The following is a 17,156-nucleotide window of genomic DNA, read 5'->3' as shown; positions in this document are numbered from 1 at the left end:
CTTCATTTCTGGAAAAAAATAACTCCTAAGTAAAGCATACTACATCTTCCTCTTGAGCTTTGTCATAGAGCCAGTATTGTGAACTTCTGGTAGAAGCGCTAGCTTTGACATACCCCAAAGAGAACTGGTAAAATAGAACAGAACCACTAAGAGTGACAGCAAACCTAACAGCTTATTTTGGTATCATTCTACCAAATTGCTAGGTCTTCATGCAAGGTAGCTATTTCAAATGCTTGGGGATTTGTTTTTCTGTTACACATGAGAAAAGCTTGTAAACTGGCAGCATGGCCAACTTGTTTGCTTCAGATTGTCTTACATTTAGTTGGTTTGAAGGTTTGAGAGGGAATGACAGAAGAAAACACTGATAAATTGTTAGGCTGTTCCCAACACTCAGAAGTTTCGGAGTTCCTGCCAGTGACAGATGGCTTTTCCTCGCTCATCCCTTGTCTTCTTGACAGCATTTTTTTTCCTGCGCTCTGCAAAATCTCTCCCCAATGTACATTCTGTAGAGAAATAATAATCTTCTTCCCTGCTTCATCCACTTTTGTGCTCATTGGTTGAGTGGCACCCAGATCTGATGAAGTGCAATGTCATCTTGACAATACAATGTGTCAGTTTGGTGTAGTTAATGATTAATCACAACCATTGTTATTCCCTGGTGTTGAAAAAAAGATTTCTGTTCCTAATTTATGGATGTGTAGGTTCCTGATCAGCAGCACATTGTGTTGGAAGTCCTCTATGAAAAGAATGTAGGTAATAAAGCTGGGAGGGATAGAGGCCATTCCATAGCTTATCCCTGATCAGCTGATCAGTCAGTTTCGGTTCTCTCGGGATCCTTGAAGGTGAATCAAGCTGGTAGGTGTTCCGGCATCCAGAGATGAAGTTTCAAAATTGCCTGTAAACAGCTCATAATATGTGAAATTTGTTAGAAATTGACCATTATTTCCATGATAAATACTTCTATGAATTAAAGTTCATACTCAGTTGGGTTGGGAACTTCTCCATGTTTGATCAGACACAGGGGTTGGTAAGTTCCTGAGGTTCCAGAACTCTCCTTGCACAAAATTCTTGGGAGCCTTTGTGGGTTTCTAGTGTTCTTGACTTTGGACATAAACACGAGTAAATGTGCATTGTTAACATTTTCATTTCTTTTCATTTACTTTAAAATACAGCGTTTTGAATATTTTAGGCACTGATTTTTTTTCCCTTAATTTTTTTCCGGCTGGACTCTAGAAAGACTAAGCTGCTTCATCTGCATCAAATGCAGTTAAACCTTGGCTCAATTCCCAGGCAAAGTGTTTCTTTAAGAAAACTTTTACAAGGAGTTACATTTTAAAGGTTCAGCAATGGGGAAACCTATTGCTCTGGCACTGCAGGGAAAAGCCATGAATTCAAACAATTTAATTCCCCCCCTTACCCTTTTGTCATTTAGCTCTTCTGCTTATGAAGACTCCCAGAAACCTCAGTGATAAATCTGTTGACACATATGTACATACAGACATGCTTAACACTGTGACATCAGGGAGTCTTTTCCCAAAAGCAAAAAGCTAAGGGATTTAATAAGGGAGGAAAAAATAAAAAACAAGTATTTTGGGATGAAGAATTTCCTGGAGCTTAGTTTTACAAGCACGGATTCTGTAGGATCTTTACCCTTGAGTGACAGAGCTTTGGGCCTGCCCATCACTGAACTTTAAAAATATTCAAATAAATAATAAGCTCATTGTGAATTGTGCTGAGTTAAATTTTTCTAATAGTATTTTATAAATTAGGTACAGAAATATACAAGTCAGAATTTGTTCAAATCAAGACCCATTAAATTAAATGGTAGTTGTGTAATAAGATGTGTTGTGATTTCTGCAGCACGTTCAAAATGCCTCAGCATTTGTTTCAACACACTGTTCAACACACTTCGTAATCTTTACAACAGCCCTGCAAGAATGAACCAGAATAACTATTTCCACATTGTAGAAGAAGGACAGCCTGAAAGAGAGGGGCATATCTCAGCTCATTTGCAGGACTATTAGGGTTGCCAAGTTCCCACTGGCAACTGGAGGGAGACTTACCTTATTGGGGGGCTTTCCCACTGGCTACATACCGTAATAATGTCACTTGCGGCATGATGAGGCAACTCTTTGTGGACCCGGAAGTGACATTTGTGCATTGCAGGCGATGCAGAACATTCCCCAGCAACACACTGACATCACTTCCAGGATCAAGGGCAATGAAATAAGCATGTTGGGATACTGCCAATAGTCTCTGTGGTTTGGGGCCATTTCCCCCCTGCAGCCAGCTGAGCAGTTGTGGGGCTTGTTGTCTGGTGGCAGAGAATCTCCCACCACCAGCAAGGCTTGGTAGGTCTAGGCATAATCATAATCAGAGCTGCACCTTTCTAAGCGCGTTAACCTCAGAGGGCTTAGAACAATATGACTCTGCTTAGACATGTACTGTTAGCGATTATTGCTAAAATGAGATCACAGCTCCTTTTCTTAGCTCTTTCTTAGCTCTTAGCATATGGACTATAACTTGGGCTTTGTATTTCAATGTGTATTTGAAAACCATTCACATTTCCATAAGAATTTATGGAAAGGAGATTGCCAGGGGTTAATGTTGTTTCACTTAATATACTGAGGAAAGGATTTAAAGTTTTATATGCTTTTCCAAGTCTCATTAGGAATGCATTCTATAGTTTAGCTCGTTTTTTTTCAGCGTGAGATGTGAGTTGCATAAATAACACCATGATGAGCTTTCTGTCTCATATGGAAATTTCCAATCTGTCCCTCTTTTTTTATGTGTGCAGAGCACTGTTTGCTGTCACAATGCCAGCAATGTAGACAGATGAATTCCAAACATGCACAACCCTCAGAGGTGTGGGCCATTAAACTGCTGGATGTCTTTATATGCCCTCCACCAAATGGATTTCTCCATGTTCTGCATCCATATGATTGCTCATTATTGCTCTCCTTTGCCAAAAATTGCCTTGTGCTACTGCAGTGAATGGCCTTACCCTAGATTCCATATCCGTTGCATCCCCAACTTCTTGACTTACGGGCCATTTCAGGTGTTTAAATTAAAGGGGAACCTGGGCCCTTCACTTAAGCCCCTGGGCTGAGACGGCAGCAAAATTTCATATTGTGACATGGTAGGACAACTATAATTCTACAGAAAAGAAGCAAATCTTTAAACCGCCTGCGGCGCCGCGGGCACCTCGGACTAAATAAAGCAGTAAGGGCTGCTGGGGAGGAGTTAGGGTAGGCTCTGTCTGGGATAAAAACTCCTCCGAGTGGCACTCCAGGGCCAACACTTGGCCCATCTCCCGGACGCCGCGCCTCCAACTCTGCAGTCCTCCCGAACAGCCATCCTCGCCAGATGGCTGCCAGGGAGGACGCTCGCCCCGCTCCCTTGCCACAGGACTGACTACTCGGGAGGCCAGGTCGCTCTACACACTTGGGCCCCAATCTACGCCGGCATCAACAATGGTAGGCCGCGCTGCGCCCATCCACCATGCTGCCGAGCCGCTGCCGGAGCCTCCCGGGCTGCCACATCCCCGGCCTCGCCTGTGGGGTGGGGCAGCGGGAAACGCTGCAGGCCGCCCCGGGAATGGTCTCATCTCTGCTAGCGCCCGCTGTATTTAGGAGACAGCGGGCTTATTTTCTAGTCATTAAATAAGGCTGCTCAGAAAGGGAGAGAAAAACTTGCTGCTGAGAAAGTGAAGTGGGCTAGGTTGTCATAGGCCTCCAGTGCTGGAGCAAACCACAAGCAAGGAAAGAGTAGGCTACCATTATATTCCTTCCTGTTGGTTCTGTGCACATTGTCTAACGCGGCCTCTATACAGGGACACAATTCTATGGTTCCCCCATTGCTAGTGCAGCTTCAGATAAAATGCCGCAGCACTGGAGCTTCCATATGGCAGCCTCCTTGCAGTTCCCAGTCTTTACTTTACTTTACTTTACTTAATCAGAATTTTTTATATACCCCAAAAAACCTTATTGCTGCTTTAGGATATTAAGCCAGCTGGATTCCCCATAATCTCCATAACTTGTAGTTTGGCCCTAAAATTGTGCCAAGAAGGCTGTGGCTCGCGTGTCATCTCAGCATCCATTGAGGGACAGCATGGGATATAGGACAGAGTTGGACTTGGCCTGGGAACATCTTATTATAAACCCATTCTTAGCTATGAAATTGTCCTGGTGATGGTCCCCCCAGTTTGCTCTCTCTCTCTAGTGATTTTCATGCTGATATGAACTGAGGCGAACTTATTCTGATGTTGTCTGCATGAATAAATGTGGGTATGTGTGCAAATATTTGTAAGGCTCAGCATTGTGTGTGTGTGTGTGTGTGTGTGTGTTTAGAAATGCAATGTATACCTACCTACACATTGAAACTTTTATCCATACTAGATCTCAGTATTATTAGTGGATCTCTGAATATAATTTAAAAGGAAGGTGGCCGATTCTGTGTTCCAGGAAACTACTGTTGGGGTGAGAAAGAATCGTAGCCTTGTTACATTTGAAATGGGTGTTGGATTCCAGCGCGGTATTTGGAGGTGACTTGGCACAGTCAACTCTCCCCCTAATTTGTCCTTCTTTCCACAAAGACCTCTGCATACCTCACAGGGTTGTTGTCAGGGTAAAAGGGAGAAGAAAATGATGTAAGTTGCATTGTGTCCCCATGGGATATAAATGAATAAAGACATTTCTGAGAGTTCATTCAAATTATTTCACAGAATTTAAGAACACAAGCAATGTTTTCCAGAGCCCTTCTCTATTCATCAGTGCAATTCCATTTGCTTTCCTTGTCTCCCTGTGGATGTTACAATGGACTTCCTAAATGAAGGAAACTGCAGACTCAGGGGAGAGACAAGGGCGCTGTGGAACATTAGGTCATGAATGTAAAAGGCACGTCTTGTCCAAGTAATCACTGCTGTACTGACAGATAATTGGATCTGGGTTGTGTTAGTGCTGCCTTTGGGTTTTTAAAGCTCTTTTAATATAATAATGAATGTGTAAATGTGTTCCTAATAACAGCTGATCAAGGGAAATCTTATGCCTGTGTTAAATTATTCCCGTTATTATTATAATGAGCTGCAGGAAGGAAACTGGAGTGAAGGGCAGCAAAATCCTTACATTTTAAGATCATTTCTCATCAGATGGGAATGGAAGTGTGTCATTTATTATGTATGGACCGTGGGGGGGGGAGCAGGGGGTATTCTTCCTTCACTCGATAGAAAATTCTTTTGATTTTTTATTAAGTGTATATAAACACATTCTCAGCAGGGAATTAGAGCTGGGGGTGGTAGGGTCAGCTAAAAGAAAAAAAGAAACCTGTAAGAATGAGAGCAAAAATTGGGTTGGATCCAAGCAGGTTTTCCACTGATGAGGAGCGATGGTGGCAGTAATAAGGAGAGGAATTAGTCAAGAGTCCTTGAAAAGGCTGGTTGGATCCAGCCCATTATGGAAGAACAAGTGGTGGCCATTGACAGTGGCTTCTTACAGCAAATTCTTGATCGGAACCTACTGTAACTATGGCTTCCAGGCCTCCGAGTTTCATAGAGCAGAACGTTTCAGAGAGTAGCCCTGTTTGCCTGCAGTAAAATAGATGGTGAAAGTCTGGTAGCACCTTAGACACCAACATGTTTTTGAGTGTAAAAGTTCCCTTCATCTATAGCTTTGACGCATGGAAACTTATACCCCCCAAGTCTTGTTGCTCTCCAAGGTGCTACTGGCCTTGAATATAGCTGGAGAATGGAGAAAAAGCTCCCGTATGGTCTGACTCCTTTGCAGTGGTCTTTCAGTCCCAAGCACAGCCAACCAGTTTTTTCTCCCTGGAGAGAAGATGGAACAGAATGCAAAAAAAGTGACTCCACTATAGGCATGGCAGCTTCCAGTTCATCTCCAGGCTATAGAGATCAGTTCCCTTGAGGAAAATGGATATTTTTAAAAAGGGACTCTTTGGCATTGGACCCCCCTGAGCTGTCCTCCCAAGGCTGCATCCTCAGGCTCCCCAGAGCCCCTACCCTCCGGTCACTGGGAGTTCCCCAACCTAGATCTGGCAACCCTACTCCCCTTCTGCCACTCATGTCCAGGAGGGGACCTGGCAATCCTACTCCACCACCCAGGCTTCACCTACAGAAGCAATTGTTTGAAGCAGGAGTGGTCAAACTGGCGGCCCTCCAGATGTCCATGGACTACAATTCCCATGAGCCCCTGCCAGCATTCGCTGGCAGGGGCTCATGGGAATTGTAGTCCATGGACATCTGGAGGGCCGCAGTTTGACTCCCCCTGGTTTGAAGCAACTGAACTCGTACACTTTCCCCAACTCAACAGACAGCATTACATTTTAAACCCATTTGGCCTTTTTACACAAAAATACTGAATGCAGATGAGGCACAGTCTCCTCTGCTGCACTGGAAATGCACGTTTAATTAGCAAGCCAAACAGTAACCTCTGAAGCCTTGGGTAGCGTTTTTGCTCAAAGGATCTCTCTCTCTCTCTCTCTCTCCCACTTGAATAGCAAAAGGTCTTTTCAGAGCTGGTGCTTTATTTATTTATTTATTTATTTATTTATTTATTTATTTATTTATTGTGTCATTGGTGGGAAGCATCTACTTAATAGTCTATTGGCTTTCACAGAGATAAGATGACTGATGGCTGGTTTGTGTTCTATTTTCAGGTCGTGGAAGCCAATTTGGTTGCCTTTGACTGTCACTGGATCATTATAAATGAGGTAACTGTCAGCGGGGAACGTGAATCCTCTTTTCGTGCGCGCTGGGGAGCGTTCATGCCAGCCTTGACTTGGCCAACAGGAAACAGTTACAGCAGCAAAGTTCAGGCCCGCTGCCGGGTGGGAAATTGTGTTTTAATAAAGGAGGGGGAGAATAGAAGTGAAAGAAGTTTGAAAGTTTGAATAGCGTCAATAAAAACACTCCCCTACTGAGTGTATTGAGTTTGGTGGATTTTGTTCTTCTGGCCAGAGCTTGTCACTTTGGGGAGACATTTTAAATAAAGATTAACAGGAACCACACACACAAATCTTCACAAAGGATGATAGTGAATCCTTGCCAGTGCCACTGCTGGGTCTCTGTTAAAAAAAAAATCAAAGTTATTTATACAAGATTTAATTGGGTCCTCTCGTTTCCCCATTAATTACATAAGTGGGTCATTGCAGGAACGCTTGAGTAAGATCTGTTCAATGAAATCATTCAGTGGAACGTGAATAAGCACTCCGGCCCACAGTCAGGGATGAGGAATTCCTTTGAGCACCTAGGCCAGGGGTAGTCAACTGCGGCCCTCCAGATGTCCATGGACTACAATTCTCCTGGGAATTGTAGTCCATGGACATCTGGAGGGCCACAGTTTGACTACCCCTGACCTAGGCCTTCTGTCCCTGGCCTTTCTAAGCCTTCCTAAGCTCACCCGCTCTCCTTCCTGATTCTTCTTCTCGGCTGTATTGTGCATGTTTGATTTCCATTAAATTTTTAAAAGACAAAGAAACTTTGACTGAGGCTGTTGTTACTAATGGTACCAACACCTCTACGAAAATGTGAATGGAGAGAGAGGTGATTTTAACTGGGATGTACCTGGGAAGCTGACATTTTCTGAGCCAGTGCATGCAGAATGGTTGTGAGAGGCCTTAAACTTTCAAACAACAAATTAGCCATTTGTCTTAGAGGTCACTAAGGGATTCCCAACCTTGCTGAACCTGTGGGCATTTTCTGAATTTTGACAACAGGAAGTGGAGATTTGGGATGGGCACAAACTAGAGCATGAACCACACTGGAATAGGGGGAAGTAGTCCGGAGCACTGAAGTGGCTTGCAGCCCTTTTGGCCTGAAAGCTGGAAGGTCCACAAGCCCCACTGTCAGGATGAAATGGCTGCAAGTTATTTCATTCTACATGGTGTCTATGAACAGAACTCCTAAAAGTTGGTTTTTATACCCTAGTTTTCATTACCCAAAGTAGTCTGCTTAAGAATTACTTCCCCTTCTTCTCCCCACAACATACACCCTGAGAGGTAGGTTGGGCTGAGAGAGCTCTGAGAGAACTGTTCTGCGAGAACAGGCTCTAACAGGACTGTGACTAGCCCAAGCTCACCCTGTTGGCTGCATGTGGAGGAGCAGGGAACCAGTCGCAGCTCTCCAGGTTAGAGGCTGCTGCTCTTAACCAGTACACCATGATGTTCAGTTCAGATTACATGCAATACCGCTGTTGGAATGCATGTATATCTTCTTTTTTTCTAAAATATGGGACATAGCACACCAAATGCTCTTAAACTACATTCCTTTTGTTGTCATTGTTCACAGTTCAATGTTCATTATGTCCCAAAATCTTTCTGGGAATCTTGCTTCCCCCAATGTGTGCATGGAACAGTCATTTTTCCCTCCCTCTCCTGAAAGGATGCCCATACATGCATGGAGTAATAAGTGATTATATTAGTATGTAGAGTAGATTATGGGGCTATGCTAGGTTTTTCCTCAACAGAACCCCTGAGTGTTAGGATTAATGCCTTTCTGCATACTTATTTTAGCTATTTAAATATCCATTTAAAAATCAGTTTAAGCCATGAAAAGATGCCATGGCATGTTACTGGCTTAGGATATTATACAGTGGGATGTTATACCATCAGTTAATCTGTTATTACAAAGGGTTCACTTGTTTCTCCATGTATTTTATGAACAATTTATTACATCTGTGTTACCTGATCTTAATTAATTGCGGAGCTAATTGGTCTCTCATGTAAAGTCTACAGCACCTACTTACCTGAATTTTCTGCATCTGCATCAAGTATTGTTTGGAGAAGTTATATGCATACACCTTGATATGTTTTTGATTGCCAGAGACATCTGTTTTGATGTTTAATTATTAGAATTTCTTAATTGCACCACACTACAATAAATTAGCGTAATCAGGCTTTATTTGCTTGTTTGTTTCCCGGTTTATGATTTAACAGGAAACCTGTGCTTCAAGGCAGCCAATCTACATAGAGGGGGATGGGGGGAGTAATATTTTTAACTTGTCTTTTTAAAGTAGTGGGTACATAATGTAGAATCAGGAACTAAAAAGCGGGTGGGGATGGCAGGTCTTGGCAACAGCAGATTCTGTAACTGGAAAATGCAGATGATGCAACTACAATGTATATTGTAAGTCAGGGGTTTTCAGCCTTTTCTAGCCTGTAGGTGCTTTGGGAATTCTGACCTAGCATGGTGGGTACAGACACAAAATGGCTGCCAGATGTTTGGTAGCTGTGGCTGGATGGTTAAAGTAGAGTTCCCTGAAACCCACACTGGCTGGGCTGCAACTTAACACCTCACACTTGGCCAGAAAGTTGGGTGTGATTCTGGATGCCTCCCTTCCAATGAAGGCTCAGGTCACAGGAGTAGCCTGCATGACATTCTTCAAGATTCGACTTCTGTAACTCACTCTATTCAAGCTTGCCCTTGTCCCTGACCCAGAAATTAATTAATTAATTAATTAATTAATTACTTAATTAATTCTTTCTTTCATTCATTCATTGCAACTGGTGCAAAATTTGGCTGCTAGGGTCCTCACAGAAACATCTTGGAGGGCCCTCATCCAGGCAGCTGCATTGGCTACTGGTTGCAGCCTGGATCAGGTTCAAGGTTTTGGTGTTAATCTTTAAGGCTATCAGCAGTCTGGGCACCACAATACCTGGGCCCCACATGCCTACTTCCTTATGCCCCCCCCCAGGCCATCTTGCCCTCTAGGTGCAAATCTGTTTGAGATCTCTGGCCTGAGGGAAGTACACCTGACCTCAACCAGGGCCAGGGTCTTTTTGACCCTGGCTCCTACCTGGTGGGATGCATTCCAAGGAGAGCTGAGGGCCCTGACAGAACTTTCTACATTCTGCTGGGCCTGTAAAATGGAGCTCTTCTGCCAGGTCCTCAGGTGAGGCCAGGGTCTGGATCACTCCCTGAGCTAGCCAGGCCATCAAGCCACCCCTGTGGTTGTCCGCCTGAGGTAATTTTTAAGTCTGTTGAATTGGGAGGAGGGCGTTTCTGTCACCACCAGGGTGGGTTTTAGTGGGAGTTGTTTGGGGTTTTAATGGAGGTTTTACATCTTGTATGGGGCTTATTCTGAAGGATTGTTACCCACCACGAGCCACTGTGTGGGAGTGGTGGGCTATACATTGAAGTATGTAAGAATAAACAAATAATAAGATGGCTGCCAAGGCTTTCCTTTAGTTATATAGTGAAGATCCTTCTATTAGGGTGGCAGCTCCTGCCAAAGCAACATCTGCTTAGTCAATCAAAACTCAAACGGTCAGTCAGAAGCCTTCCTGGGTGCAAGCCCCACCCACTTTCTACAAACATTTGGCGAGCACCAGGAAAAGTGTGAGCCAGCACTATGGCGCCTCCCAACCCTAGTTTGGGGATAGCCATGTTGTTCTCAAGCAGCAGTGGCACTTTTACGACCAACAGAGTTTTATTCAAGGTTTAAGCTTTCATGTGCAAGCACTCTGGAATACATATTTTTTTAAAGAAAGCCTATTAAAACTTGAAAAACTCTGATCACTTCAATAAATATTCCAGTCTTACGCATTTTCGTGGTGCAGCCCAATCATGTTCATGACAATCGAGTTCCATTGTATTTTAAGAATATCACTGCTCTATTAGCATATACAAAGTTCTTTGCATGAAGCTTACTGTTTGTGCTGTGCCATAAACATCAATAACTTTAAGAGCCCCATCTGACCCCATCCACATTCTAAAATCATTTGGTGAGTGTTAGGAGAGGTGCCGGTAGACTAGACAGCAAGGCACCCATGGACTCCTTATTGGGGACTCCTTTGATAGGATAAAATAGGCAAGTGGGAATAATAGTGAACCCATCAAAATGAATGAAATTAACAATGAAGAAAGGAAAGGCATTTATTTTTTGGGCACTTGGGTGTCTGGTTCACACAAGAAGTGTCCTACAACAAAACAAAGAGTACCTTTTTTTAATTGTCATGATAGCACCCTACAATTTGCAATATCAATGGAATTAGGTCACATGGATCGAATAGAGTGCAGTTAATCCACTTTGGATTGGGTCCTGGAGAAAATATTAGTTTCTATATGTAGGAGAGAATTTTCACCAATTGTTCCTCTAGGGCAGTGGTTCCCAAACTTATCTGGCCTACCGCCCCCTTTCCAGAAAAAAATATTACTCAGCGCCCTGGAAATTAATTTTTTTAAATTTTAATAGTTATTCATCGCCCCCAAATGCACCTGTGGCCCATCGCCGCCCCCTGGATCGCTGCAGCACCCACCAGGGGGCGGTAGCGCCCACTTTGGAAATCACTGCTCTAGGGTGACAGTTCCAGCCCCTCATGTTGATTCTGGGGGTTCCCATCTCTGAGGAGCACCATTTCAGGGGGTATTTCAGACTCCAGCTGGAAAAAGAAGGTGGGGAAAGTCACGCTTTCATACAAAATGTATACAAAATCGAACCCTTGACCTGTAGATGGAAATATTTGACAGAAGTCACTGGTAGAGAGAGCAGCATATAAGAACCTTCTTCTTGTTGTTCTTCTAAATCTAAACAAAAGCAGAGTGAAAGGAACAGGGAAAGCAGATGGTACTCAGCGGTTGTCTTCAGTTCTTTAATAAAAGGAAGAGAATCCTTCTTGGCACTGAAAAGTGACATGAGAACTTGGTTTTGCCCGTTACCTAGTGAGATTTATCTTTGCAAGCATGGAGCCTAGAAGGATGCTTCAGTTTTTCTAATGGAAAGATATATTCCAGCAAAACCTCACAGGCTTCAGTAAGGGCCCCAGGCGCACAAGCTGCCCATCAGACATTTCTAACATCTCCCCACAATCATATGAGACGTTTTTAAAAACAAAAATGCACACACTGAAAAGGAAGATTCTCCAGCTCTTTGGTGGGTTGTCAGTTCTTGTTAGAAATAGCAATATTTTTAAAAATTGAAAACTTACAATCCCCAAATATGCTGCAAGGACTTCTGATTGTCCACTTATGATCTAAATGCTGTGATTTTTTTGCAGCTTATTTTGTTCCTTTCAACATGTTTTAAAATCTGTCCTTGATTTGCTTGCTATTTTAAGAGATGTTATACATTGGATCGATGGATTTCTTTCTCTTTATTGTCCCGTCATTTCCCCACCTGAGTTTCACTACTCCTGAATGAGAAGGCTAGACTGAGAGGGGTGACAGTCCCAAGCTGACCCAGACCTTTTCTGCATGGGGCATTAGGCCCAGGCCGGTGCTCAAGCCCTCCATTGTCCCGTGCCAAGGGAACATGGATATTTTCGCATTCTCTTTTCTGCCCCAAGCGCCAGGCCCATGGGCTGACTCTAGTGTCCCAGAAGGGACACAAAATGCCCTAGGTCAGGGGTAGTCAACCTGTGATCCTCCAGATGTTCATGGACTACAATTCCCACGAGCCCCTGCCAGCATACACTGCCAGTGGCTCATGGGAATTGTAGTCCATAAACATCTGGAGGACCACAGGTTGACTACCCCTGCCCTAGGTGGCTCCACGGTGCTGCACAGTGCTGCTGAGACACCTGGGCCTTTTTGTTGTGGTTTAGGAACATAATATTGCTACCATGTTCCTAAACATGGAAAAAAAACCAGCCCCCCACCCCTCCACAGTAGAACCATTCTGCCCTGGCTACCTTGTTGAGGCAGGAATCCAGGGTGGATGGTGTGCGTCCCCCAAAACAGTCCCTCATGAGGACACAGGAAGCAGCGGGGCAAACGGCCCCATCACAAAGAACCATGTGCCATCAGTGTGGAAAAGGTACCAGAGAATTTTCTGTCTGAATAGGAATTTGAACCCGGGTGACTCCAGTCCTTTCCAGTTGCTATATCAGATTGATCATCATGACAGTGACTGATTATTATACTATGCATCACACTTGTCAACCTGAAGGCTTTTTCGGAATATGCATATTATGGCGTATTACTTCCCTTGAGCCCCCATCTGGGAAGGGAGTCAGTGTCTTTTTGAAATATTTGAAATTGCTATCTGTATATTTAAGAAATCAAGAGTTCACCTTAGTTTTGGAAAGGGAAAATTACCAAGTGAAGAAATGGTTGCTGCAGGAACTGGGTCAGGAGAGACAATTTTCATGAGAACATTCAGCTCTTCCCACCCACACAGCAACCACGAAGGCCTTACTGTGATTTTTCCCAAAATTTTAAAGAAAAGCAGGTTTGAGGGAAAAAATATAAGAAAAGACAGGGAGATGGAGATGGCGAGACATGTAGGTAGCCTTTGGCATACTTGACCAAAGCTCAGTTCCTGTTGTGCCTCCAATAAGAGTAGACTGAAACTTCTCATTATCATCGTGATCACTTTGGAGGGGTAAGAGGTGTGACTTCACTTCCTGTTTCCTCCCCCCAAAGTAACATCATACTGTTGCCATTGACCATTTTTGTTTTTTCTTCTTCTGCTGATGCTTCAAGCAAGAAGCAGAGGTTGAGGAGTCCCCCATCTGTGCTAGGGGACTGGCAGCCCCAAGGCTGAATGATATCAGAAAGTTATACAGCCAATAAAATGTGGCTATAGAACGACATCATTGGGGGCAATGCAGTCATTTTTTCAGCACTCCCCCTCAAAAGAATGTCAAGGGAGTTTCTATTCGGTTTTGCCCTTTCTGTGGTTGTGTATATAAAAAAAATAACACAAAGTTTAGTTGACTCATTTTATATAATGTGTTTCGGGATTTGTTTTTTTTCCCATCATATTGTTATAGAAAATATGAATCATAAGAAGTTGCTTCTAAATATCAAATTGAAGGGCAATATAAAATAAATACCCGTCAGTGTATTTAATAAAAACAAAATGCTGCAGCTGTGAATCTGTCCTCTGCCTCATTCTGGCGACAATACGTACATTGCCCACTCCTGCTTGAAGCTTGTCCCCACTGTATTTTTATTCTCAGATAGTGTTTATAAAATACACAGTTATGTCTAAGGGGCAGCAACTGCCAGAAGGCAAAGGAAGAATCCGAAAAACTGTGAATTATAATTAAAATGCACAGAACTGCTGAACACTGAAGAAACAAGGCTGTATGCTTTGGGGGGAGTGACAAAATGATAAATGTTTGTGCAGCTGAAAGTCTAAACTTCTTAGAAAATAGAACTTGGCAGTGCCGTGTGGTCACGTGAGTTTGATATTTCACGGCATTAAATGTCATGACAACTACTCCGTTGCTACAGAAGCAAACACCGCCCATCTGATGACCCGGTCCTACATGACGTAGGGTCCATGGGCTAACAGAACAGAACCGATGCTTTGTAGACACATTTATGTTAATAGGGAACTGAGGTCTGCCATTCATATGAGACAAAGAGAAAGAGCCAGTGTGGTGTAGTGGTTAAGACTATCTAGAAGACCAAAGTTTGAATCTCTACTGTGCCATGGAAATCACACACTCTCTTGGCCTCACCTATCTCACAGGGTTGTTTAGAGCAGGGGTAATCAACCTGAGGTCCTCCAGATGTCCATGGACTACAATTCCCATGAGCCCATGCCAGCATTTGCTGGCAGGGGCTCATGGGAATTGTAGTCCATGAACATCTGGAGGACCACAGGTTGACTACCCCTGGTTTAGAGCATAAAACGGAGAGGAAAATGATGTAAACTGCCAGTGGGGAGAAAGGCAGGTTATATACCAGGGGTGACCAAACGGTGGCTCTCCAGATGTCCATGGACTACAATTACCATGAGCCCCTGCCAGCATGGTGCTGGCAGGGACTCGTGGTAACTGTAGTCCATAGACATCTGGAAAGCCACAGTAGAATAGAGCGGTTGTCAATAATGTGCCATCCGTGTATACAGTACGTTGTAGAACAAGCTCATTATCCATGGATTTTACAATCTCACTTGTAACAGTTTGCAATCTAAATTTTAACCAATGGAGGAAACAGTGTGAGGAAGAGAGAGGATGAGCTGGAGGCGAATGGGTTCATTGTTGTGTCTCTGCATGTACACTTGGCAGCTAGAATTGTGCTGTTGGGCTGAAATCCCAACTGGGCATGAGAACATTTGCTGAGTGCCTATGTGCTGAATTGGAACAAAGACTCCAAAGGCTGGCTGCCACTGTTCTATGTGTCTGTTTTCCATACGTACTCAGATGCATCTCTTCGTGGCATGCAAGATGTATAAGCAAAATGACCCATGATGAACTTACTTACTTTCATTCCAATTGAATAAAAACTGTGCCTTTGAATGGAGTTTGTAAAGTTCTTCTGAACTCCTCCCTCTAATTATATTGCAAGTGTATTTAAAAAAAAATACTTAGCATTTTGTGCAAAAGAGCAGCTTTTTTCCCTCCTCCTTGTAGCTAGCAAAATGATACAGTCAAAATGATAAGACAGCATCAAACACTGAGAAAAGCCATTATCTATGGTACGTTAAGGATTAATCGACCAGAAATGCAGGATATTACACTGGACAAAGCTGATGCCAGGTGTTATTTTGTTTGCAAAAAAAAAAAAATCTATACTTCATAAAAAACATAAATAACAGACAGCTTCAAAAGATATGACAAGCTACAAAGAGGAATAAAATAGGTTTAGTGTGGTCGAAAAGACTGATGTTTAAAATTCACATCTCTCAGCATATTTTGTTTTGCAAGATCACTAAGAAATAAATCACAATGGAGCTCCATTTGACCCAGTTGTTCTGGGAATTTTAAGTATATTCATTTACATGTGGCAACTCTTACCTTTTATTTAACATGTCTATTTTTAACATTCTCTCTCTGGCCTAGGTTAGATTTAAGTCTGGGATTAGCTAAGAAGGGATCAGCTGGGAAGTCTTTAATAGCAGTCAATAGCAAGCAACAAATTTCAATCCAGAAGCACCTTACAGATTTCCAGAGTATTAAAGGTAAAGGTAAAGGTATCCCCTGTGCAAGCACCCCAAGTCTAACTCTTGGGGTGACGCCCTCTAGTGTTTTCATGGCAGACTCAATACGGGGTGGTTTGCTAGTGCCTTCCCCAGTCATTACCGTTTACCTCCCAGCAGCAAGCTGGGTACTCATTTTACCGACCTCGGAAGGATGGAAGGCTGAGTCAAGCTTGAGCCGGCTGCTGGAATTGAACTCCCAGCCTCATGGGCAAAGCTTTCAGATGGCTGCCTTACCACTCTGCGCCACAAGAGGCTCTTCCAGAGTATTAGTGTCAGATAATTATGGTTTTCTAATTTAAATATGGATTAATATATCAGCTGGTTGAAAAGTCATTTTTGGACAGCCTGATACACAAAGACAGGTTATGCCTTCTTATAGGAATCCTAATGCTGACCAGATCAGGGTTCCATTCTCCATCTTTATTAATGCCACATGATCTATCCATACCTGTTATTTCATCTCAAGTAGAATTATGAAGGATATGGAATGGCAAAGTATAGGCCAACCTCATCAGATCTAGAAAGCTAAGTGGGGTTGGCACTTGGATAGAAGACCACCAAGGAAAACTTTCCAGAGGAAAGCAATGGCAAACTACTTTTGCTTTTCACTTGCCTTGTCAACACTATGGGGTCGCTACAAGTCAGCTTGCAATTTGATGGTACTTCACACATACACACAGAGGACTCTGTGATATTGTACTTCTTGCATTGATGTTGGAGGGCCACCGTTATTATAAAAAGATGCTGTAAAATATTTTAAGGGATAAAAGTTTAAGCAGGAGGTGAACAGAGATCTTCCAACCCCACTAAACCCAGAATAAAGGCACATAGTAAGGCAGGAGAAGACTGAGAAGTTAAAATGGCCCAGAAGGAAACCAAGCTAAGCAGGCCTTAAGGTGAGACAAGCCAGCTCTGCTGGAGCCACTTAACTCAGAATTGGCCAGTGGTTCCTATGACCAGGCCTCTTCCCAAAAAGTGGCCCTAATCATCATTGCCAGGGCTGAGCTGAGTGGCTTCACAGACACTCAGCCTGGCTTGTTTCTTGCTTCAACCTACTTGCTCCTGGCCACCAGCAGCCTTCCAGGACAGTGGCTCATCTGGAAAGCCAAACAGCCAGCCACTCTAGCTCAGCAGTGATGGAGAATGTTCATATTTCCCCCTGGCCAGAGAGGAGAGCAGGTTTCGGGTACTCCTCTCATTCCTCCTCCCTCCTTAGAGACAGCTGGAGCTTTTGTTCTCCTCAAAGTCATCCTCAGTGTCACAGGAAGATTC

At 43.4% G+C, this 17,156-nt stretch overlaps 1 protein-coding gene across 8 annotated transcripts in view; it reads left to right on the top strand.

Moving 5' to 3' along the window:
- Window positions 1-17,156, top strand: part of GRID2 (glutamate ionotropic receptor delta type subunit 2) — an 857,916-nt gene that overhangs the window by 542,626 nt on the left and 298,134 nt on the right. For all 8 annotated transcript variants that reach the window (XR_013224929.1, XM_077300873.1, XM_077300872.1 and 5 more), the window contains one exon: window positions 6,670-6,723. Coding sequence is in view for 7 of the 8 variants with exons in the window: in XM_077300873.1 (XP_077156988.1) it covers window positions 6,670-6,723 (54 nt within the window). In the remaining variant the exon portion in view is untranslated. The remainder of the gene's footprint in view (window positions 1-6,669; window positions 6,724-17,156) is intronic.

The sequence above is a fragment of the Paroedura picta genome, chromosome 10 (assembly GCF_049243985.1).
Source record: "Paroedura picta isolate Pp20150507F chromosome 10, Ppicta_v3.0, whole genome shotgun sequence".
NCBI lineage: Eukaryota > Metazoa > Chordata > Lepidosauria > Squamata > Gekkonidae > Paroedura > Paroedura picta.
Note: the sequence above shows the minus strand (reverse complement) of the source record. Positions and strands in the feature narration are given on the sequence as shown.